Raw genomic sequence first — 24,594 nt, forward strand, 5'->3', positions numbered from 1 at the left:
CATTTTGCTTAACTTACTGTGTTTGAGGTCTCCTTTTCACAGGCTGCACCTTCATAGTTCCTGTTGTTTTTGGTGTCTGCCCCCAGTGGCTAAGGCTGGTTCAGTGGGTTGTGTAGGCTTGCTGGTGGAGGGCACTAGTGCCTGTGTTCTGGTGGATGAGGCTGGATCTTGTCTTTCTGGTGGGCAGGTCGACATCTGGTGTTGTGTTTTGGGGTGTCTGTGGCTTTATTATGATTTTAGGCAGCCTCTCTGCTAATGGATGGGGCTGTGTTCCTGTGTTGCTAGTTGTTTGGCATAGGGTGTCCAGCACTATAGCTTGCTGGTCGTTGAGTGGAGCTGGGTCTTGGCGTTGAGATGGAGATCTCTGGGAGATTTTGACTGTTTGGAGCTGGGTGGTCTCTTGTGGACAAATGTCCTGAAGTTGGCTCTCCCACCTCAGAGGCACAGCCCTGACACCTGGCTGGAGCACCAAGAGCTTGTCATCCACACGGCTCAGAATAAAAGGGAGAAAAAAAAGAAAGAAAGAAGATAAAATTAAATTTTAAAGTTATTAAAATAAAAATTAATTATTTAAAAAAAGTTTTTTAAGTAATAAAAGAAAGAAAAAGAAGAGAGCAACCAAAGCACAAAACAAATCCACCAATGATAACAAGCACTAAAAAGTATACTAAAAAAAAACCCAGACAGACCGAACCCTAGGAGAAATGGTAAAAGCAAAGCTATACAGACAAAATCACACACAGAAGCATACACATACACACTCACAAAAAGAGAAAAAGGGAAAAATATATATATATCGTTGCTCCCAAAGTCCACCTCCTCAATTTGGGATGATTCATTGTCTATTCACGTGTTCCAGAGGTGCAGGGTACATCAAGTTGATTGTGGAGATTTAATCTGCTGCTCCTGAGGCTGCTGGGAGAGATTTCCCTTTCTCTTCTTTGTTCGCACAGCTCCTGGGGTTCAGCTTTGGATTTGGACCTGCCTCTGCATGTAGGTCACCTGAGGGCGTCTGTTCTTCTCTCAGACGGGACGGGGTTAAAGGAGCAGCTGATTCGGGGGCTCTGGCTGACTCAGGCCGGGGGGTAGGGAGGGTTACAGAGTGCGGGGCAAGAGGCCAGTATGACATTGCAGCAGCCTGAGGCGTGCCGTGTGTTCTCCCGGGGAAGTTGTCCCTGGGTCACGGGACCCTGGCCGTGGCGGGCTGCACAGGCTCCCAGGAGGGGAGGTGTGGATAGTGACCTGTGCTTGCACACAGGGTTCTTCGTGGCTGCAGCAGCAACCTTAGCGTCTCATGCCCGTCTCTGCGGTCCGGGCTGTTAGCCGCGGCTCGCCCCCGTCTCTGGAGCTCCTTTAAGCGGTGCTCCTAATCCCCTCTCCTTGCACACCAGGAAACAAAGAGGCAAGAAAAAGTCTCTTGTCTCTTCAGCAGCTCCAGACTTTTTCCCGGACTCCCTCCAGGCTAGCTGTGGCACACTAGCCCCCTTTAGGCTGTGTGCGTGCAGCCAACCCCAGTCCTCTCTCTGGGATCCGACCAAGCCCGAGCCTCAGCTCCCAGCCCCGCCCGCCCCTTTGGGCGAGCAGACAAGCCTCTCGGGCTGGTGAGTGCTGGTCGGCACCGATCCTCTGTGCGGGAATCTCTCGGCTTTGCCCTCCGCAGCACTGTTGCTGCGATATCCTCCGTGGCTCCAAAGCTTCCCCCCGCCGCCACCCGCAGTCTCCACCCGGGAAAGGCCTTCCTAGTGTGTGGAAACCCTTCCTCCTTCACAGCTCCCTCCCACTGGTGCAGGTTCCGTCCCCATTCTTTTGTCTGTTTTTTCTTTTGTCCTACCCAGGTACGTGGGGAGTTTCTTGCCTTTTGGGAGGTCTGAGGTTTTCTGCCCGCATTCAGTAGGTGTTCTGTAGGAGTTGTTCCACATGTAGATGTATTTCTGATGTATTTGTGGGGAGGATGGTGATCTCCACATCTTACTCTTCCACCATCTTGAAGCTGCTCCATGATGCATTATTAAGGTGTGCTGCTGTTAGGTCTTCCCTTCCTTATTCCAGGCTATTTCGGCAACTTTTATTATCATCTGCCCCTTAAGAGAGAGTTTTCAACTCTTTTTGTGTAATTTAAGTATTTTGTTTGAATTTAAGGGTCCCAGATTACTGTTATCAAATCCAAATGAGATATGTCATCCTACCCATAGGAAAGTAGCACACCATCAATAGGGCATGAGTCTGTTTAGGATTCTGAGAGTATTATTAGGAAGCATTACCTATATCACTGTGGAAGACCTTTTACATTGAAAAAAGAATTACATTAGTTTTTCTACAGAAAGACAAACTTAAGCAGGTTTTCCAAAAGAAAGCCGTAATATCATGGGAAATTTTCAACTTTCTTCTTGAAAGTATAGATATTACGTTTAGGTGATTAAATAGATCTATTTTGGGCAGACAGATATCCTGATCAGGTAACCATACTTATCTTTAAGAGGCGTGGATGATTGAAGTTTATATTATCCCTTTAACTCACACTGTAATTTTGATCAACTCATTTAACTTCTTTATATTTTAGATTCTTGAATTCCAAACATGATCAAGCTTCGTTTCCTTTCAAGCACTTAAAACTGATTAGTAAGCTCATATAACAAAAACATCTTAGTAACTTAATCCCCCATGTTTTTCCTGTGGTTTCTCCCTGTGAGAACCCAACAGTCCTCACACCCCATCTCTATTTTCAGGTTAAGGTAGGGCCATCTCCTCAGAGATCTGGAATTTCATTAGCAATTGGACCCATTACTGTTAATGCACCTTTGCGTTTTAATAAATGAATTCCTAGGAGTTCTAGTGTAGCAAGCCCCACACCCCACTCAGTGACACATAGTGTTACCAAACAAAAATTGGGTCAGCTCACCCACTCACAGTAAAGCCAACTTACTGACACTAGGATTTGGTAGAGGAAAGTGCAGCATTTATTGCAGGCACCAAGCAAGGAGTAAGGGCAGCTAATAACCAAGAGACCCAAACTCCCCAGTGGATTCCAGGGAAGCATTTTTAAAGGCAAGGCGAGGGAGAAAGTTGCAGGGTGCATGATCAGCTTGTGTACCATTCTCTGATTGGGTGATGGTGAGGTAAGAGGGTGGTGTCACGGGGCTTAACATCATCAGTTAAGATGTTAACTGGAACCAGACCGGTTCCAGCCGGTCTGGGGGCTACATGCTCATGCTCATCATGCAGTTAGATTCTTCTATCTGGTGGAGGTTTTAGTTTTAGTATCTGTAAAGCAACTCAGGAACGTGCATCAGGCATGTTATCTATGTCCTTCAGGAAAGAACTAAAGATTCTGTGACTGTTATATGGCTGATTCACTTTTTAAATTGTTACCAATTCTCCTGGCCCAACTGCTATTTTTTTATCACTGCATGTTCACATTCTTTCAGTCATTATTGAGCAGCCTTTTGTGACTCGGGAGGCCTGGGAGACTAAAGCTTTTCTACAAACAAGACACAGGCAGAGGACATGGTGGGCGATTTGTCCCGGGAAGGCCCCATAGGGTCCTGCTTGGTTACAATATTATATGTGATATGTACTGAGACATGAGGTTGAAAGACAATGCCAAAACTTCCCACAGTCCTCCACTCTATTAACGTGGCAGTAAAAGAACACAGGGCTGTCATTTTTTTGGAGCACATTTCCTATTTGAGACTGTTTGCCAGGTGGCTCATGAACCTTGTCTTTTAACCTCATGACATTCTTAGAAATAGGTATTATCCCATTTTGCAGATGAGGGAACCGATGCTCAGAGAAGTTATGTCATTTGCCTGAGGTCACATACATCACTAAGACATTTCAGCCAGCATTCAGACTGACACCTGTTTTACTCAGAAATGTACTTTGTACCACTATTTCTGTACCCCAAAAAAGATAATCTGAAACTCATTTTTATAGTATTCCTTTCTCATTCCTAAAAGTAGTTTTTGGCATAGAAGCCTATGAGCCAAATAAGAGAATGATGCTCTCTTTTGTAACCAACTAGTTTCTCCCTCTGCGATGGGCAAGTTGTTAGTTTCCATCACTTCAGTTGCCCTGCATGGTTGGAACTGGAAGGTTCAGAAAACAAAATTTTATAAAAAATACTTCAGTCAACCCAATTGCATAGCAGAACTGCCCGGGATAAGGATGCCTCTATGTAAAATACAGAGATTTGGCTTTTGAACATTTTCTTGTATTTTACTTGTGTTTTTCTTTTATTCTTAATTGTATTGTTCTAGTTTCCTTACATAACATCAGTTGTAAATCTTCAATCTTAGTAACAAAATCGATGGGCAGTAATTGTGTTAATGCCAATTACTTTATTTACTGAACACCTTTCTGTGTGACACCTTGATACAGGTACTTTACTCACATCATTTCATTTAATCCTCACAGTCGCCTTTGAGGTAAGGGAAGTGGCATAAATGCCATTTTGTAGATTAAAAAATCGAGTTTCAAGGAAATTAAGTCATTTGCCCAAGTTCTTTATAAGTTGAGAATTAGAATTTGCATGCAGGTCTGTTAAAACTGTTGCTTAGTTTGTGTTCAGTGACTTTAAGTTTAAAAAAACAAGTGGAGAGAAACTAAAATCACCTTCTAAAAATTTACACTGAGTTTGGAAAATAAATTTTTAAAAACAAGGTTAAAAAAGCAACAAGGTTTACTTGGAAATTTAGATAGCAGATGTGATATTGGAAAAGCAGGAATATAATTGTCAATAAAATGAATGATTAAAATGGAGATTATGTTTTCCCCAGAGTCTCTTAGCAGGCTCTATACATTTAGCTCGGGGTGAAATGTTTTCTGTTTTTGGCAGTCACGACTTTCTTCAGCTTAAGAACTTCAGACACGTGGTCCTCGATTGTAGCTGTGGGTTCTGATTCAGAACTCGGGGTTCTCCTTGGGAGGGGATGGGCTGACACCGTAGGAATGCCAGTCGGTACAGGGTTTGGAGTGGCTGACCTGCCGGACCCCTCTCCTTTCTCCTTCGCGCGGCAGGTGCAGAACAAGCTGGACGGCTGCTGCTACGCGGTGAAGCGCATCCCCATCAACCCGGCCAGCAGGCACTTCCGCAGGATCAAGGGCGAGGTGACGCTGCTGTCGCGCCTGCACCACGAGAACATCGTGCGCTACTACAACGCCTGGATCGAGAGGCACGAGCGGCCGGCGGGCCCCGCGACGCCGCCCCCGGACGCGGGGCCCCAGGCCCTGGACGGGCGAGCCTTGCCCCGGCCACCCGTCGGCGACAGCGACACGGACGGCCCGGGCAGCGTGGAGGCGGCCGCGCCGCCGCCCATCCTCAGCAGCTCTGTGGAGTGGAGCACATCTGCTGAGCGCTCGGCCAGCGCCCGCTTCCCCGCCGCCGGCCCGAACTCCAGCAGCGACGAGGATGACGACGAGGAGCACGACGGCGTCTTCTCACAGTCCTTCCTGTAAGAGTTCCCGGGTGCTGGCTCATCCCCGCCAAGCCCAGGCCGGGGGAAGGGGAGGGACTTGGTTAGAAATCCAGTCCTGTGGACCATGATGAAATACACGTATATGCAACTCATTTTTAGAGAGTAGCCAAATTCAGTCCAAGGGTTTTTTCCCTCTAATATCTTCAAGAGATCTCCAAAATCCAAGCCCTGGAGGATGGAAAAATAGAAACTTCTTCCAGCCCCTCCTCTTAATACATTTAATAGGATTTTTAAAAGAGCGTTCTTTTTAGATAAGGGCTTCCGACTCTGTGGAACATAAAGGAACTAATTTGGAGTCTTGACATAGGACCTACTGCAGTTCTAAAAAGGGTTACCAGGGCTTCCCTGGTGGCGCAGTGGTTGAGAGTCCGCCTGCCGATGCAGGGGACACGGGTTCGTGCCCCGGTCCGGGAAGATCCCACATGTCGCGGAGCGGCTAGGCCCGTGAGCAATGGCCGCTGAGCCTGCGCTCCGCAACGGGAGAGACCACAACAGTGAGAGAGGCCCGTGTACCGCAAAAAAATAAAAATAAAAAAAAAAGGGGTTACCAAACCAGTAATTATGATCCTAAAATAAAGTTTAAAGTTTAACGTATCTCAGGGCTTCCCTGGTGGCGCAGTGGTTGAGAATCTGCCTGCCAATGCAGGGGACACGGGTTCGAGCCCTGGTCTGGGAAGATCCCACATGCCACGGAGCAACTAGACCCATGGGCCACAATTACTGAGCCTGCGCGTCTGGAGCCTGTGCTCCGCAACAAGAGAGGCCATGATAGTGAGAGGCCCGCGCACTGCGATGAAGAGTGGCCCCCGCTTGCCACAACTAGAGAAAGCCCTCGCACAGAAACGAACCCAACACAGCTATTAATTAATTAATATTAATAAAGTTTAACGCATCTCAGAATCCACCCTGGTCATTTACATTCATGGTTTTATTTCATTGTATCCATTTGGATACAGTTTATAGTAACTCTGAGCTATTGAATTGTAACAGGGGATTTAGTTTCTTTAGTCTTTCTCTCTTTCTCTTTTTAAGACCTGCTTCAGATTCTGACAGTGATATCATCTTTGACAATGAAGATGAGAACAGTAAAAGTCAGAATCAGGTAAATATATAAATAGAAGTTACACCTTTTTATTCATCATGGGATGGCTACATAAGCAAATGTTTGATGTTATAAACCTCAGGTAAAATAGTAAAGCCTTAATCTGATATGCAGATATAGAAACTGTCGATTTTAAAACATGATTTTTTAAAATATACTACTCATAGGGTTACTTATAGGTCTTAATTTATCCACATAATAAAAAGAGAAGAATAAATTGACATACTGGGTTTTTTGGTTTTATTTTGCTTTTAGTGAAAACCACTTCCTAGAGGATTTTAGGAAACGTGGTTGGGGATGAGGGTTGAGTGCAAATTAATTGAGTAACTAAACAGCCTAATTGTGGAGTTATGTAGGCCTCTCTCACATCAATTAATCTTGATGACTTACTCTCATAAACCATCCTCTGGAACAGTGTTTTAACACTGTGGGTTATGATCCTGTAATGGGTTATGAAATCAGTTTCAAGGGTTACAACCAGCTTCATTTTATTTTTAATGCTGTAGAGAAGAGTAAAGAATACCAAAATGTATCACACTAGTAAAGGTAAACTCTGTTTGTAGAACTTGTCTCTTATGAGTATATGTATTAGGTGTAATATAAAATACAACATGGTCTGAAAGATTTGAGAAACACTACTCTAAGCCTTGGACCCCACTCAATTCTGTATATTCCTGCATCCAGGCCAGCAGAGCCCCTCAGTGCTGATGGCTTGGAGTTGGTGTGAAGCTTTGTAATTTCCAGGGCTGTCAGTTATTGCTAGAGAAACCTTCTACAGCTGGGGATTGGATGCAGTGACTTTATTACCAGGAATAAAAATATAATTACAAGCAGGGTGCATTCATAGCAGATTTAAAAAGTCTACACATAGACTGTCTTAGATAAGCAGTTAAATTGGTTTGAATGAGGTTTGAATGCTTTAGCCAGCACTTTTTTTTTTGGCTGCACCGCGCAGTATGCAGGATCTTAGTTCCCCAGCCAGGGATCGAATCTGTGCCCCCTGCAGTGGAAATACGGAGTCTTAACCATTGGATTGCCAGGGAAGTCCCAGCATTTTTTAAAAGTACTTCCCTTTTCTATTAAAATCCCCTTAACCCCTGAGGAAGTTTAAGGAATAATAGCATAAGTAGTCTAAACTAACTGCTTTGGTTTTAGCATTAGTTATGCATATAATTATTATGGGGGCACCAAATTTACAATTCTGGTTTTTCTCAATTAAGGGAGATATCCCATGGGCATTCTAATTGATGGGTAGAAACCTCTAAGAGATTAACAATCTTGTACAGATAATCCCCAGAATAAATAAATGATTCAAGAGTAGAATTGAGGGAATTCCCTGGCTGTCCAGTGGTTAGGACTCCGAGGTTTCACTACAGAGGGCCCTGGTTCAATCCCTGATTGAACTAAGATCCCACAAGCCGCGCGGTGTGGCCAAAAAAAAAAAAAAAGTAGAATTTGATTGTTTCCAGAGCAGTCTTTTTCCTTCAATAAAGATAAAATGTTGAAAAAATGTTTCCACACAAAAAATGCAAATCAGAAACAGTCAAATGCTACCTAATGCTTTCCCATACTTGGGGGTAGGAGGGAGTATTTAAATATGTCTATTAGAAGAAGAAAGAATTTTTTTTTAAGGGACATGAGTTAGAAAAACAGCTGTAGAGGACTGGCAGACTAACCGTGTGGAAAAGTAGTGTAGAGGATCGGTCACCCTAAGTGGCAGCTGGGTGGTGGTTCTTCAGTGCTGTAGCCGAGAGCAGTGTGCCGTCCGGCAATGTGATCACATTTAAATTGTTTTAGCTAAAGATGGATTTCTCATCGTCTGTTTCCAAAGTAAGCCTACCATCAAAGGTAGGCATTCCAATAAAACTGAAGCCTTAAAATATTAACCTGTATACATTCTACCCTTCTTATCCATAGAAAGATAGCAAGTGGTGAGAAGGAATTGACTTCGAGCCTTTCTGTGGATTACCTTTAACACCCACCTGTTTCCTGTTGTCCCCATCATTGTTCTGTACAGTAACAGACCTGTAAACTGTGCATTAGATTCTGGTATTGGCAAAATTGCCTTTTAAATGCTGTAAGTATCTAAAAGACAGTGGTGGTTGTTCTGCTTACACACCTTCCCTCTAAGGCAGCAGGATAGCTATGTATGTGGTAGGGGCAGGAACAAAAGACTTGGTGGTGGTGATGATCTTGTTTCATTTCAGCCTCATTTTGAGCTCTCGTGTGTTCCTCTTGGGTTAGGATGAAGATTGCAATGGAAAGAACAGTTGCCATGAAAGTGAGCCACCGGCAACCACTGAGGCTGTGCACTACCTCTACATCCAGGTGAGGCCCTGGCATGCAGCTCAGTGACACGGCAACTCCCAGTAGTATGCTGGTGGGTAGGTTTTGGGAGATGAGAGCAAGAGAGCGAGCAAAGAGGGCTCACCGCACTGCCAAAGATTAATTGGCCAGAGAGGATTATAGCACGGAGGCCCTTTCCCCCTGCCTTGAACCCATGCTCTCCTGTACCGTAGCAGGAGATGGCACAGGGCAGTGGTTCCAGCTCTGGACTTACTTAGGCTGTGTAAGTTCACATCCTGGATCCACCGGTCACAGCTTTGTGAGCTCAGGCATGGTTCTTCAGCATTCTATGTCCCAGGTTCCCCACCTATAAATTAAACAGTAGCAGTTACCTCAATGGCTTGTGAAGAATAAACGAAATAACATGCGTGAATTAGAACCCACCTGAGTTCCATAAACGCTAGACTGTGCATGTACAGAAACTCTACTTTGTCTAACAAGTTAAATCTGGACAAGCAAGGTACGAGGCACATACATCCTCGTGTGTACAGAAGAAACACCCACCTGGTTTTAGGAAAGTGGCTTGTCCTGGAACCCCTGAGGGACAGGAGAACCAGTTCCAGTGAGGCATTGCTAAAGGGAAGCTTATAGGCTTTGTCCTGCTCACACTCCCGAGGGGCGCATTCTGGACAGTGGTGAGCTCAGCCAGCAGAGGAGCAGCCACAGACCAAAGCGGGAAACTTGCCTCTGGCCCAAGTGAACAGGACCGTGAGTCATTATTAGTGTTTTCAGTCACATCTGCAAGGAGGCAGATCTTTAAATGTGAGATATAGTACTATGCCCAAGAAGGAGCCCTCAGACAAGTGTAACATTTCAAAAGAGTCTAGTTAGGTGGTTGCTTTCCTGGGGTTGCAGCGGGTTTTAGGTTTTCCCTAAACATAAACCACTTACACACATGATAAAGCATTTGTCCCCCAAACCGCTAACTGTTGAGTATCTACTATATGCCATTACGCTGTAAACAGTTACAGTGAGACAGAAATACCTAGCAGAGGTACGTGAGGTGTGGTAGGATCTTGGTGTGGGAGGCCTGGAGGATGAGTCAGAGTTTGTAGATGTTATTCTGAGCATGAGAGGATATTCCTCTCATTTAAAATGACATGTTCCTCTCTTTGAAAATAAGAAAGTCCTTCTTCATGAGAAATCTCAACTGTGGCACTGGTTTGAAACATAGGCTAGTTTCATAAATCAAATGCTGCATGTTGCTCTAAGGTTTAAATGATATTGCATTGTTTTCTGATAGATTAATACACTTAAGAAGGATGAGATGAGCCCTTTCTTAAATGTTTTGATATTTACAATGTTTTACTCTAGACTTGAAGGTCATTGTCATTAATTTAACATGCAAATGAGAAAGGCTAATGACATCATTGGATTATTAATTAGCCCTTCTTGGAAATTTGGGTTTGGAAACAATCTTGTAAAACAAAAAATAAAATTTTACTTAATTCTAAGTGTTTTCATATTATATGTGACAAGGATTTTAAAGTCTTATTTTTTTAATGAACAATAATATAAAAAATGTAAATGATTTTGTTGGGGTGCTAAGATTATGCATCTTTCTTCCCATTTTTTTTAATACTGTTGGTTTCTTTTTTTAATTAAAAAAATAAGTCTTTTCCATAAGTATTTAAAATCCATGGTACACGTTTCAAAATGGGGGATTACATTAATTGCCATTGTCCTCCTTAATTGAAACTCTATATCATCAAATCCTGCCTGGTTTGTTCTTGTCCATAGATGGAGTACTGTGAAAAGAGCACTTTACGTGACACAATTGACCAGGGACTATATCGAGACACCGTCAGGCTCTGGAGGCTTTTCCGAGAGATTCTGGATGGATTGGCTTATATCCATGAAAAAGTAAGCTTTGCAACATTTTATATCTGAAAAACTTATGTTTACCTAAAATTTATGACAAAATCAAATATTGGGAGATTTGAGAAAACCTAAAATAGAGGGAAAATTATGGGTATGTTGAAATAATCTATTTTTATAGGAAATAGAACATATCAAAAGACGAGAAAATAGTGTAAAGCATCAAAGTTCAAAGAAAGCATTGAAGGATAGAAGAGGGGTCAGCAAACTATAGCCCATGGGTCAAATCTAAATCCCTACCTGCTTCTGTTCAGCCTGTGAGCTAAGACCGGCCTTTACATTTTTAAATGGTTGTAAAAAATTGAAAGAAGGGTAATATTTCATGATACCTGAAAATTCTATGAAATTCAAATGTGTCCATAAATAACATTGCATTGGAACAGGGCCATACCAGTTTATGTGTTGCCTGTGGCTGTTCTTGTGCTGCCACTGTGGAGTTGAGTAGTTGTGGCAGAGACTGTGTGGCCCATAAAGCCTAAAAGATTTACTATCTGGTCCTTTACAGAAAAAGTTTGCCAGCCTCCAGGTTAGGTGGAAATAATTGAACATGTATGGAACATGACGATGATTCCTTGAGTGGTTTAGATAAAGTGAGAGTGTGATTAATACCTGCCAAGATATGTGATTCTGACTCAGTGCTACCTTTCCTAGGAACATGGGAAAATTAGAAAGTCATCTAGCAAGGGTAGAGATGAGACTAACATAGTTTGCCGCATGTGTAAAATGTCACTGTAAAGCTAGAAATTGTCATTACCGTGTAAATGCTAATGGACCTAGCTTCAAGATGAAACACTGCTTACATTTTTAAAATGGGATTGTCTAATGTGTTAGTGTAAATACGTTTTTTCCTTTGCCACAATTTTCTTTAACCTTAAAATATTTATACTGTACCATATTTATACTAAAAAGCCAGGACTATAATTTACAGATGTCTAGTTTATAAATGATTTGGTGGAAGTGGAATTTGCAAGGTTGAACATGAAAATGAGCTCTAATGAAGGTCATTAGAACTCTATTACTGTGCTAGCGTCCTGGCGTCCTAGAACCATGCTCCGTGCGCTGTCTTCCTTGCCATCTAATCTGCTCAGTACCTGCCAACCATTTGTTGGGTGTCTAACACTGTGCCAAACCTAGAAATAGAGAAAGGCACAAGTGTATGACAAACCCCATACTTGAGAGGGACTTGCTGTTTTTTTGAGGGAGCCGAAATTTACCTTCATGTAACAGTAAGAGAGATCACACCATAAAGTGTTTTTATTACATTTATTTCCTGTATTATAGTACCGGAAACAGTAAGCATGATGAGGATGCTATTAGGAAGGGGAGAAAGTAGTGTTCACGTAACAAGTAATCATTGAGCACTTACCTGGTATGCTGGGAATGCAAAGTTGAATTATTAGAATTACTGTGGAAGTCTTCATGAATGAGTTGGCACTTGTAAATATTGGTACAATTCCAATGAGTGGAGAAAAGCCCGGGCAGGGCGGGTAGCCTGAAGAAAGGAGTAGAAGATGCAATGAAAATGGTGTCTATCTCCCTGACCAGAGCAAGGGTTTTGTGATGCAGTAGAGAGAAAGATCACTGTGAACCTGATAGACAGGGGTCTTGGATGCCAAAGGGAACCATTTGGATTGGACCAGACATTGCAGAGGTCAGACAGCCTGGACTAGCATGGTCTGCAGGAGAAGACCTCATCCAATTTTCATCACTAGGTTGGCCTTTCAAATGAGGAAACAGGTATGATATAAGTTATGTTTGGGAAAAAAATTGTTGGTTTCTTTGTTCTTTTCCATCAGGGAATGATTCACCGAGATTTGAAGCCTGTCAACATTTTTTTGGATTCTGATGACCATGTAAAAATAGGTGATTTTGGTTTAGCGACAGACCATCTAGCCTTTGCTGTGAGTATTTTTTTAATTCAAGTGTGCCTGAAAATGGACCCATGTGCCTTAATTATCCTGTCTTCTAACATTCTTATGACTATGAGTTCCCTGAACTCTGCTGTGTAATCCCCAGGAAAGTATACAAGTCTGCAGGGGCAGCTGCAAACGATCCTGCAGGCTTTGAAATTGTGAATACGTTTTAGTGAGTGCGTTCCACTTGAGAGACATAAAATTATTAGTTTGTGGGGATATTTAGGTCAAAGGCATGAAATACTTTATGAAACAATTTGGTGTTTTGGTCTACCATGCCAGGCACTGGGCTAGATGCTTTACACCTGATGGGCTTTTAGTTAGCTTAAGGAAATAAGGCTTAAAAACCGTAAAACATCAGAAGAATGAGTTCTAGACAACATAAATCAGAAAGTATTAATGCTCTTCTTCACAACACTGTAGAGTAGTTGTTAAACATACAAAGCTAAAATAATGTGAAGTGAGAGAAATAGTCATATAAGACTTAAAAACAGGAGAAAATTTGCATATGGTTATGAGGATCAAGGAGGGCTGTATAAAGAAAACAGCATTTCAGATGAGCCTTAAAGGAAGGGTGGGAGTCCAGTAGGCTGAGATTGAGGGCAGGGCATGGTGACACCAGGGTAGGGGGTTCCCAAGAGAAAGAACAGCATAAGCAAAGGCCCTGGAGTAAGCAGACATGATTGTTGAAGGCCAGCATGTTGTCTGGTTCATTAAAACTATGAGGTGTAGGGGAGCAGTGAGAGAAGATGCTTGAAGGTTGGGGATTCTTGGAGGTGTCAGGCCTTGAGTGCTGGGGGAAGAGTTTTACTTAACATCATAAGCCAGAGATTAGGCACCAAAATCTGTGGTAAATGCAGTTAATTATAAGGGTGGTCAAAAAAAGAAACTAGGATTTGGATTAATGGTGAGAAAAACCTCAGGGGTTAAAATAGAAGGTGAGGTTAGAAGGAGCAGAGAGGGAGGAAATGGAAGGGGGACAGTAAGGACATGGTCCTGACCAGAACACTGGGGAATTTGAAGAGTGCTAAGACCAAGGAGGTGCTCTATGGGGATTTGATCCCCAAACTAACAAATGTAACTTGATATCTGTATGCTGTAATAGTAGGGAGGTAGATAAGAGCACAGGCTCTGGAGGCCTACTTCCCTGGGCTAGAATCCTTGGGCAACTTACTTAACCTCTTAGTATTCTTTCCATAAAATGTGCCTAATACAAGTACCAGCTTCAAAGTTGTCACCAGGATAAAATAAGAATATAGTTAAAGCCCTGGAACATTGCCTGGGTCTACGAGTATTAGAGCTCTTGTTATTGATGGCAGTGCTTGTGATAGGAATCTGTGGAGAGATGTCAGAAAAATAATGATTTAAGGGAATGCGGGAAACAGGACTGTCACGGATGTAGTGGAAGAAGTGAGGCTACCTAAGAGGTATTAGCAGTGACAGTGGAACAGATTTGGTGACCAGCCTCTAGGAAAGAAGAGTAAAAATTGACCCAGTGGGAAAATTAGAAAAGTTAGAAAGTGAGTTTGTTGTTATTAATATACTTTTACTCTTCCCAGTAAATAGATTCTGTTTTGGCATTTGAAATATGAAAATAAATTAGTTTAGGTAAGTTTTCAGGGGGTTCTGCCACGAAGGAGTTCTACGGTGAATTGCCCTTCTCCTTGATCTCATTGAGGTTTCCAGTGAGCCCTGCATTAGTAGGCTAACTAAACTAAAAAAAAATTAAAGCTCAAAAAAGCATTATTATAGTTATTATGGTTTCTGTGTAATATTTTTCAGTCAGTCTTCATTTAGAAATGATAAACCATTCCTGTGGAATAATATAACATTTTAATTTGTTATTTGGCTTACTTGAATTTTTAGGCTGACGGCAAACAAGATGATACATCAGGAGATCACTTGATTAAATCAGACCCTTCAGGTAAATCCAGAAGACTGTATATTTAATTAGTGTGTTAACAAGCAATCCACAAAATTTCTTTTTTTCTCTTTTATCTTTTTTTAACATACAAAAACTTTACATATGTAATGTATATAACCTGAGGAGTTTAGAGGTACATACACACCTAAGAAAGCATCACCACAATCTATGCCATAAACATATCTATCACCTCCAAGTTTCTTCCTGCCCTCTTATTTATTATTACTATTATTATTAATTTTGTGATAAGAACACTTAGCATAAGATCTACCCTCTTAGGAAAATTTCATTTTATTATTATTTTTGGGGGGGGCAGTGCACCGTGCAGCATGTGGGGATCTTAGTTCCCCTACCAGCGTTGAAACCCGTGCCCCCTGCAGTGGAAGCGCAGAGTCTTAACCACTGGACCGCCAGGGAAGTCCAGGAAATTTTTAAATATGCAGTACAGAATAAGATTTCTCAAAGTGAAACCTTTTTTTCATTTGTAAAGATTTTATTCTAAAGCAAATTATAATTATTCATTAAATTAACAAAATTATGAAAATGCTTTAATTTTTTTCCCTTTTCACTATATAGATTGTTCTTCAGAAGTCTAAGAAATTAGACCTTCAATTAGAATAATTTACTCCTCTGGGTAGGCAGTTATACTTTGACCCCAGGTGGTAATAGGAGGTTACCTCATGACCTGGGCCATCTGGGGTCTTCCTGCCTGGCACTGCCCCTTTACCACAGCAAAGCCATCCTGTGTGGAACAAAGTGTGTGGCCATCCACGATTTAGGGTTAATAGCTTGGTGAAATGCATGCGGCTTCTTCCTGTGAATAGTGTAAACAATTAACAGACCATGTTTCTTAAGAAACTTGTTTTGTTTTGTTTTGTTAAAAATTGCCTTTATCTCTAAGTCCTGTTATTGGAAATCCTTCCCACTGCCTTCTTCCATGCAGGTCATTTGACTGGGATGGTTGGCACTGCTTTATATGTAAGCCCAGAGGTCCAAGGCAGCACCAAATCTGCATACAACCAGGTAAAGAGGAAGGTTTTGGGGGAAAAGGAAAGATCCCAAGAGAGAGATAATAGTAAGAATATCAAGATTACAAAAAACAAAAAAAAAGATTACAGCATTTGGGGTTTAGTTACCAGCTGAAATAGGCAGGAACATTCATTCACTCAATATATATCCACATGTCTATTGAGCGACTGCTCCAAATAGGACATGTGATGCCCAAGGACAGTGACTGAAGCTGGCACTGTTGTTGCCAAGGAGCTTACAGTCCCTCCATCCATCTAAAGAAGATTTGAACTAACTGGTCCTGGGCCAGGCCCCGGGAACACAGGGAACAAGGCAATCAAGTAATAAGACATCTTATTCCAGCCCTCCGGGAGCTTGTCCATTGGTGGATGATGGTGGATGAAACAGACAGTAAACAAATAAAAAAATTTTAAATCACAAACTCTGTAGGAACTAAGAAGAAAGGAAATGGAGTCCAGTGACCAGAGAATAGTAAAAGACATCATCTTTAGGTCGACTGACTAGAGAAAGCCTCCCCAAGAGGATGGGTTTCAGGATAAAGGAAGAAAGGGGGGAGAGAAGCCATGCAAAGTTGGGGGCTGGAACTTGGCTGGGAGAGAAGAGGGGTAAGCAGAGGAAATAGCGTGCACAGAGAGAAGACTGTGGGTGAGAGGTGGCGTGGCTCACTTAGGACAGTCAGAGAGAAGGTCAGTGTGGCTGCAGCGTGGTGAGAGCTATGAGGGCGAGAGGCACGAAGCGAAGCTGAAGGGAAGGCCGGGGCCAGATGATGCAGGGCCAGCTTAGCCATGATAAGGGATGTGCACAGGCAGCGCCTGAAGGATCTTGAGCGAGAGAGTTCACTCTAGCTGCTGCCGGAGGCTTGGCAGGAGTCCAGGTGGGACGGCTGAGCTGGGACCAGAGTGGTGGCAGTAGAGACGGGGAGAAGTGTGCAGATATGAAATACATGTTGGAGGGGAATTGACAGGTTTTCCTAACGGAGTGGGTGTTGGTTGAGGAAAAGAAAGGAAAACAGGACAGCGCTCAGGTTTCTACCTGGAGTGGCTGGGGGAAGGGTAGTTGACTGAGCCGAGGAACCATGAGGAAAGACCTGGGAGATGGAGGAGAAGACGGCGGGAATACTCCGCCTAGGGCATGTTTAATTTGAAATGCCTGATGAGAAATCTGATTAGAGAGCTCCAGTCGGCTGTTCGGGACTCAAGGCTTGAGTTCAGAAGAAAGATCAGAGTCAGAGGTATAAACTTGAGAGCCACTAGCACACAGATGGGATTTCAAGCCCTGAGACGGGATGAGGTCACTTCGGGCAAGACCGTAGAGCTAAATGTTTACAGTACACGAGGCAGGCAATTCACATTAAAGCATATTTTCAAGCTAGCGGTGGCAACTGAAGCCTGGGTTTTGGTTCTGACAGGGAGCACTGGGTAGTGACAGAGTTGAAGCAGACCTCCAAATACCCGGTGAGGGTGTGTGGAGGTGGACACGCCCACCCTGAGGGAGGGGGAGGCACCTTTAGTGTCATCTTTCTGCAGTTTGGTTTGGAAGAGTATAATGAAATCCTTAAAAGGACCTTACCCTTTGGCCCAGCACGTCCACCTTTTGAAACGTATCCTAAGGAGACAACCAGGGACATTCAAAAAGATTGGTGTAAAAGGGGTTTGTCACAGCGTTGTTTATAACAATGAAAAATAACAAGCATTTAGAAAATAGGGAACTGGTTAAATAAATTATGGGACATCCATGTAATTGAATATGTCATTAAAATATTAGAGGCCGGTTTTAGAAAAATGACATTATAGTATAAAAATATTCTTGCTAAAGTAAGGGAATAAAAGTTACAAATGACAGTGTGGTTCTAGTTTTATAGTGTGTGTGTGTGTGTGTGTGTGTGTGTAGACGTTTAAAAAAACCCACCAAAAGGGCGTATCTTAGCCATCAGTTGTAAATATCCTTAAGCAGTGGGATTATGGGTGGTTGCTATTGTATTCTTTGTGCTTTTCGGTATGTTCCATTCAGTATGTACATTTTTCTACAGCTAACGTATAGGAAATGACATAATGAATGTTTGTTTTTAAGACTTTGGAGGTCACTGGCTGCAGAGGTTCTCCTACTAATCCTTGAGTCCAAATTCATTGAAGTTTTCCTTGAAAGTGGCTCCTGTGCCTGTGTGCAGTTCACCACGCGCAGTCTCCTGCTCAGCCGGGTTGTCCTCAGCTGCCACGGGCACAGGGCCTTCTGACCTCCTTCTTCCCCTCGACAGCTCCCTACCTGAGACTCTGCACTGACTTGCCCTTTTACCTTCTTTACTTACACTTCATATTTTGTTAGGAGTCGTCACGATATTTCTGTTGTGCTGTGCTTCTGACCTCGTTGGTATGGCTTTGCAATCAGTAGCTGACCTTTGCTATCAGCTGCAGAGTGCGGTCTGTGGTTTCCCTTTTGCAATGATTAGTAAAGATGCAAAGCAAATTCTTTCAACAGATCTCGGTTGTCCTTGCTCTGTAGTGATTGTCCTCAGTGTGTGGCCAGTGGTTATCTATGTCTATGTGTATAGCTAAACCAGTTACAATTAATTTTTAAGAAAAACATTGAAGTCATGCCAAATATTTTATCATCTAAATATAAATATGTCTCTCATCTATATTTTACATGTATAATTTTTTTTTAAGAACAAAACGAATTTTTTCTAGTGTGGCCTATTTTCACTTATGCAAACATCCCAACTAACAGTGCTCATCCTATAATTCCCTAGTGGAATATGCTTTCATACCTAGGCTCTAAATAAAATTCTTTTCCCTCCTCAGAAAGTGGATCTCTTCAGCCTGGGAATTATCTTCTTTGAGATGTGCTATCATCCCATGGTCACAGCCTCAGAAAGGATCTTTGTTCTCAACCAACTCAGAGATGTATGTATCAGATGTTTTAATGCCTCAGTTTCCAGTAACCTGAGTCTTAGCATGGACATTAGAATTTGATGCAGGGTATTTTTCTGGTATTTATAATATAGAAAGAAGTGGTCCTACTATAATTTTCTATATTTCTAGTAAATGGAAATCCACCTCTGCTTATGTACTTACGTGATAAGAAACTTATCCCAGTTTTATTTATTTCTGTAATCATACTTGAAGATATTGCTAGGTTATCCTTTTGAAAAATATTTTGAGATTACTCTTGTTTTTTTTTAATATTTGAATTTTATTTTATTTTTTTATATAGCATGTTCTTATTAGTCATCAATTTTATACACATCAGTGTATACATGTCAATCCCAATCACCCAGTTCAGCACACCACCATCCCCAACCCCCTCTTTTTTCCCCCTTGGTGTCCATATGTTTGTTCTCTACATCTCTGTATCAATTTCTGCCCTGCAGACCAGTTCATCTGTACCATTTTTCTAGGTTCCACGTACATGCGTTAATATACTGTATTTGTTTATCTCTTTCTAATTACCTCACTCTGTATGACAGTCTCTAGATCCATCCACACCTCTACAAATGACCCAATTTCGTTCCTTTTTATGGCTGAGTAATATTCCATTGTATATATGTACCACATCTTCTTTATCCATTCGTCTGTCGATGGGCATCTAGGTTGCTTCCGTGACCTGGCTATTGTAAATAGTGCTGCAATGAACATTGGGGTGCATGTGTCTTTTTGAATTATGGTTTTCTCTGGGTATATGCCCAGTAGTGGGATTGCTGGGTCTTATGGTAGTTATATTTTTAGTTTTTTAAGGAGCTTCCATACTGTTCTCCATAGTGGCTGTACCAATTCACATTCCCACCAGCAGTGCAAGAGTGTTCCCTTTTCTCCACACCCTCTCCAGCATTTGTTGTTTGTAGATTTTCTGATGATGCCCATTCTAACTGGTGTGAGATGATACCTCATTGTAGTTTTGATTTGCATTTCTCTAATAATTAGTGATGTTGAGCAGCTTTTCATGTGCTTCTTGGCCATCTGTATGTCCTCTTTGGAGAAATGTCTATTTAGGTCTTTGCCCATTTGTGGATTGGATTGTTTGTTTCTTTAACGTTGAGCTGCATGAGCTGTCTATATATTTTGGGGATTAATCCTTTGTCCGTTGATTTGTTTGCAAATATTTTCTCCCATTCTGAGGGTTGTCTTTTCGTCTTGTTTATGGTTTCCTTTGCTGTGCAAAAGCTTTTAAGTTTCATTAGGTCCCATTTGTTTATTTTTGTTTTCATTTCCATTACTCTAGGAGGTGGATCAAAAAAGATCTTGCTGTGATTTATGTCAAAGAGTGTTCTTCCTATGTTTTCCTCTAAGAGCTTTATAGTGTCCAGTCTTACATTTAGGTCTCTAATCCATTTTGAGTTTATTTTTGTGTATGGGGTTAGGGAGTGTTCTAATTTCATTCTTTTACATGTAGCTGTCCAGTTTTCCTAGCACCACTTATTGAAGAGACTGTCTTTTCTCCATTGTATATCCTTGCCTCCTTTGTCATAGATTAGTTGACCATAGGTGCGTGGGTTTATCTCTGGGCTTTCTATCTTGTTCTATTGATCTATGTTTCTGTTTTTGTGCCAGTACCATATTGTCTTGATTACTGTAGCTTTGTAGTATAGTCTGAAGTCAGGGAGCCTGATTCCTCCAGCTCTGTTTTTTCCCCTCAAGACTGCTTTGGCTATTCAGGGTCTTTAGTGTCTCCATGCAAATTTTAAGATTTTTTGTTCTAGTTCTGTAGAAAATGCCATTGGTAATTTGATAGGGATTGCATTGAATCTGTAGATTGCTTTGGGTAGTATACTCATTTTCACAATGTTGATTCTTCCAATCCAAGAACATGGTATATCTCTCCATCTGTTTGTATCATCTTTAATTTCTTTCAACAGTGTCTTATAGTTTTCTGCATACAGGTCTTTTGTCTCCCTAGGTAGGTTTATTCCTAGGTATTTTATTCTTTTTGTTGCAATGGTAAATGGGAGTGTTTCCTTAATTTCACTTTCAGATTTTTCATCATTAGTGTATAGGAATGCAAGAGATTTCTGTGAATTAATTTTGTATCCTGCAACTTTACCAAATTCATTGATGAGCTCTAGTAGTTTTCTGGTGACATTTTTAGGATTCCCTATGTATAGTATCATGTCATCTGCAAACAGTGACAGTTTTACTTCTTCTTTTCCAATTTGTATTCCTTTTATTTATTTTTCTTCTCTGATTGCCATGTCTAGGACTTCCAAAACTATGTTGAATAAGAGTGGTGAGAGTGGACATCCTTGTCTTGTTCCTGATCTTAGAGGAAATGCTTTCAGTTTTTCACCATTGAGAATGATGTTTGCTGTGGGTTTGTCGTATATGGCCTTTATTATGTTGAGGTAGTTTCCCTCTATGCCCACTTTCTGGAGAGTTTTTATCATAAATAGGTGTTAATTTTGTCAAAAGCTTTTTCTGCATCTATTGAGATGATCATATGGTTTTTATTCTTCAATTTGTTAATATGGTTTATCACATTGATTGATTTGTGTATATTGAAGAATCCCTGCATCCCTGGGATAAATCCCACTTGATCATGGTGTATGATCCTTTTAATGTGTTGTTGGATTCTGTTTGCTAGTATTTTGTTGAGGATTTTTGCATTTGTGTTCATCAGTGATATTGGTCTGTAATTTTCTTTTTTTGTAGTATCTTTGTCTGGTTTTGGTATGAGGGTGATGGTGGCCTCATAGAATGAGTTTGGGAGTGTTCCTTCCTCTGCAATTGTTGGAAGAGTTTGAGAAGGATAGGTGTTAGCTCTCTCTAAATGTTTGATAGTATTCACCTGTGAAGCCATCTGGTCCTGGTCTTTTGTTTGTTATAAGATTTTTTTTTTTTTTTTTGCGGTATGCGGGCCTCTCACTGTTGTGGCCTCTCCCGTTGTGGAGCACAGGCTCTGGACACACAGGCTCAGCGGCCGTGGCTCACGGGCCCAGCCACTCTGCAGCATGTGGGATCTTCCCGGACCGGGGCACTAACCCGTGTCCCCTGCATCGGCAGGCGGACTCTCAACCACTGCGCCACCAGGGAAGCCCGCTAGTATAGTTTTCATTTCAGTTATTGTATTCATCTCTGTTTGTTTGTTCTTTAATTCGTCTAGGTCTTTGTTAAACATTTCTTGCATCTTCTCGATCTTTGCCTCCATTCTTTTTCTGAGGTCCTGGATCATCTTCCATATCATTTTTCTGAATTCTTTTTCTGGAAGGTTGCCTATCTCCACTTCATTTAGTTGTTTTTCTGGGGTTTTATCTTGTTCCTTCATCTGATACATAGCCCTCTGCCTTTTCATGTTGTCTATCTTTCTGTGAATGTGGTTTTTCTTCCACAGGCTGCAGGATTGTAGTTCTTGCTTCTGCTGTCTGCCCTCTGGTGGATGAGGCTATCTCTACTTTTGATTTTAAAGCAAAGGAGGAATCCAAAAATTTTGCGTAATATCAATATAGTTACAGCAGTTGGAATGGGTTATAAGAATAATGGATATTTAGCTCTAGAAATTAAAGGTTCCAGCTGAATGGACCTGGTGTAGTAATGCATAAAGAATACCACCGTGACCAGAAGGTAAACGGAGTCTGGGGAAAATGTCAGCCACTTGAATTTTTTTCCCAGTGAGATCTCCATTTGTGTTCTTGGGATTGATCCTTGCCCAAAGGATCAGTTGGCCCAAACTAAACTTTCATTGCCCAAACTAAAAGGGACTTATGTTAGTGTGTGTGGTCCAGGATGCCTATTGGAAATGGCATTAAGATGAGAGTGGAGAATAAGGTCTGAGTGAGGGTGATTTAGATTCACATATTCATGAGCAAGAGTTACAGAGAGTCTTCCTCTTCCTTTCTGAGCAGAGCCAAGCAGGCATGTCTGTTAGGGTAAATCACATACAGCGTAACTAAGAATACTCTGGGTAAATCACATATAGCGTAACTAAGAATACTCCACTAGATATCTTGGAAAAGAGTGTAATGGTTTAACCGCCAGAACAGCGTGGGCAGCTGTGTTCATAATGTATCAGAGGGCAGCTGTGTTCATAATGTATCATAATGTATCAGAGGAAATGAAGTGATTACTGTGTCCTTGCCTTGACTTGGAATGCTCTTCGAGGACGATGTCCTTGGTGAAGTGCCTTTCCTTAGTCTAAAATTCATGTTTGTTCCCTCATTTCAAGAATATCTCACTGCCAAGTTAATGTTATGACTGAGGTCTTATTTACCAGAAAGGTGAGAAATTTGGGGCTAGAGGTTTTTGTGTTGTTTTTCTCTTACTCGGTATTGATGGTTTGGTATTTCTACCCTTTTTTAATCTGTTTGTTTAATAAAGCTACTTTGTCTTTCCCTGAAGCCATTAGATTTTAAAGTTTGTCCTCAAATGAGGTGTTTTCTATCACCTAGGCTGTCATTTGGGTGAAGTAAGTATTAAGATAATACGAATGTCCTTGGAAGGATGTGCATTGGGTTTCACGATGAGTTTCACATCCGTCTTCCCTTGTTAGCAAATTTTCATTTCTGTATTTGATTTTTTTACCTCTGGTGACTAAAATGCTTTCACTGTGGCAGTCTGCCAAGCACTTGCTGATTTGAATATAATATTTTTTTTAGCCTACTTCGCCTAAGTTTCCAGAAGACTTTGATGATGGAGAGCACACAAAGCAGGTAATTTTCTGATGCTTTAATTACTGTGTTCTCACTCTTGGGTTTTAATTACTATTCTTCTTCTTCAGTTAGTAATCTTCTGCCACTCATTCTCTTGTGTCATGGGAACAACGTGGGGAAAAAATATCAAAAGATGGAGTACTTAAAATGTATTTAGACTTGAAATACACCATAAAAATAGAAAATTAACATAGAAAATTAACAAACTACAGGGTTCTTTTTTGTGATTCATCATGCTTTTGAAGTACTGTTTGGACCCTTGACTTAGCTATTGAAAAAAAGAGAATGCTCTTACAGCTCATTGTTTTAGATAAAGCTTGGAACTTTAAGAAAAGAAGAATATATCTTAAAACTACAGTTTTGTTCTGTCTTATGGTAAAGTAGCTCAAATTGTAAAGGGGAAGACTAGACAGCCAGATGTTACGGTAATTTAAAACAAAATAATTTCTCTTCCATACTACAGATGTGTGTGTGTGTGTGTGTGTGTGTGTGTGTGTAACTCATGTCATAGTAAATATTGGCTTCTGACTATTTCAAAGAATCTTTAGTGAATTTACTATAGTGCTTCTGGTGTACCTTTCTTCTTAATGCTGGCTTTTTGTCTTAGTGAAGCCTTCCATGGTTAATACTCTTGTCATGTAGAAGTTTATTCCTTAAACTGACTTCTTAACAATTACAATCAAGGCAAAATCCCTTATTTAAATTATTAATGTTGAGAACAGAAACCTAGCTAGAACATTGCATTAATTTGCTGTTTCTTGATTATTGGTTACGTATCTGGATGGACAAGTCACTTAACTTTTCTAGACTTTAATTTTCCTCCCCTGTAAAATAAAGGTATTAAGTACCCTTTATTTATATTAGCACTAACACTCTATAATTCAGTAGCGTTTAATGTGACATTTGTTTATGGCTCGAGGGACCCATTCTGCCTCGACTATTGAATTAGTAAAGAACCATTAGAAAATACATTGAGTTGTGTTTCTACTTCTTTTGTTAGCTGTTACCACTGATTGGAACTGAGTTGTTCCCCATGTTTTGGGGTGTTATAAGTAAATATTCATATCCCAGCCTTTCCCTGTAACAAGGTCAGTCTTATTCATTATTTCCTCATGTTGGCAGCTATGGTGGTGTAGGAACTTAAACCACAGACACAAGTGCAACTATACACACCATTTGTCATGACAGTGATCGCCCTCCTGTCACAGGGACTTACCGGGCACCCTTAAGCATTTACATTTGGGCTGTATAAACTTAGCACCACAGCCACCTCCCATGTCACGTTGTTGCTTTTT

The 24,594-nt window shown here is 41.4% G+C and overlaps 1 protein-coding gene across 1 annotated transcript in view; it reads left to right on the plus strand.

Moving 5' to 3' along the window:
• The window catches only part of EIF2AK4 (eukaryotic translation initiation factor 2 alpha kinase 4), a 110,012-nt gene that overhangs the window by 51,507 nt on the left and 33,911 nt on the right, over positions 1 to 24,594 (plus strand). Inside the window, exons 12-20 of the mRNA XM_060096586.1 lie at positions 5,017 to 5,450; positions 6,507 to 6,576; positions 8,821 to 8,904; positions 10,663 to 10,785; positions 12,597 to 12,701; positions 14,580 to 14,637; positions 15,581 to 15,660; positions 18,465 to 18,566; positions 23,246 to 23,299. Of these exons, the coding sequence (XP_059952569.1) occupies positions 5,017 to 5,450; positions 6,507 to 6,576; positions 8,821 to 8,904; positions 10,663 to 10,785; positions 12,597 to 12,701; positions 14,580 to 14,637; positions 15,581 to 15,660; positions 18,465 to 18,566; positions 23,246 to 23,299 (1,110 nt within the window). The remainder of the gene's footprint in view (positions 1 to 5,016; positions 5,451 to 6,506; positions 6,577 to 8,820; positions 8,905 to 10,662; positions 10,786 to 12,596; positions 12,702 to 14,579; positions 14,638 to 15,580; positions 15,661 to 18,464; positions 18,567 to 23,245; positions 23,300 to 24,594) is intronic.

This window comes from Mesoplodon densirostris, chromosome 4, assembly GCF_025265405.1.
Source record: "Mesoplodon densirostris isolate mMesDen1 chromosome 4, mMesDen1 primary haplotype, whole genome shotgun sequence".
Classification (NCBI taxonomy): Eukaryota; Metazoa; Chordata; class Mammalia; order Artiodactyla; family Ziphiidae; genus Mesoplodon; species Mesoplodon densirostris.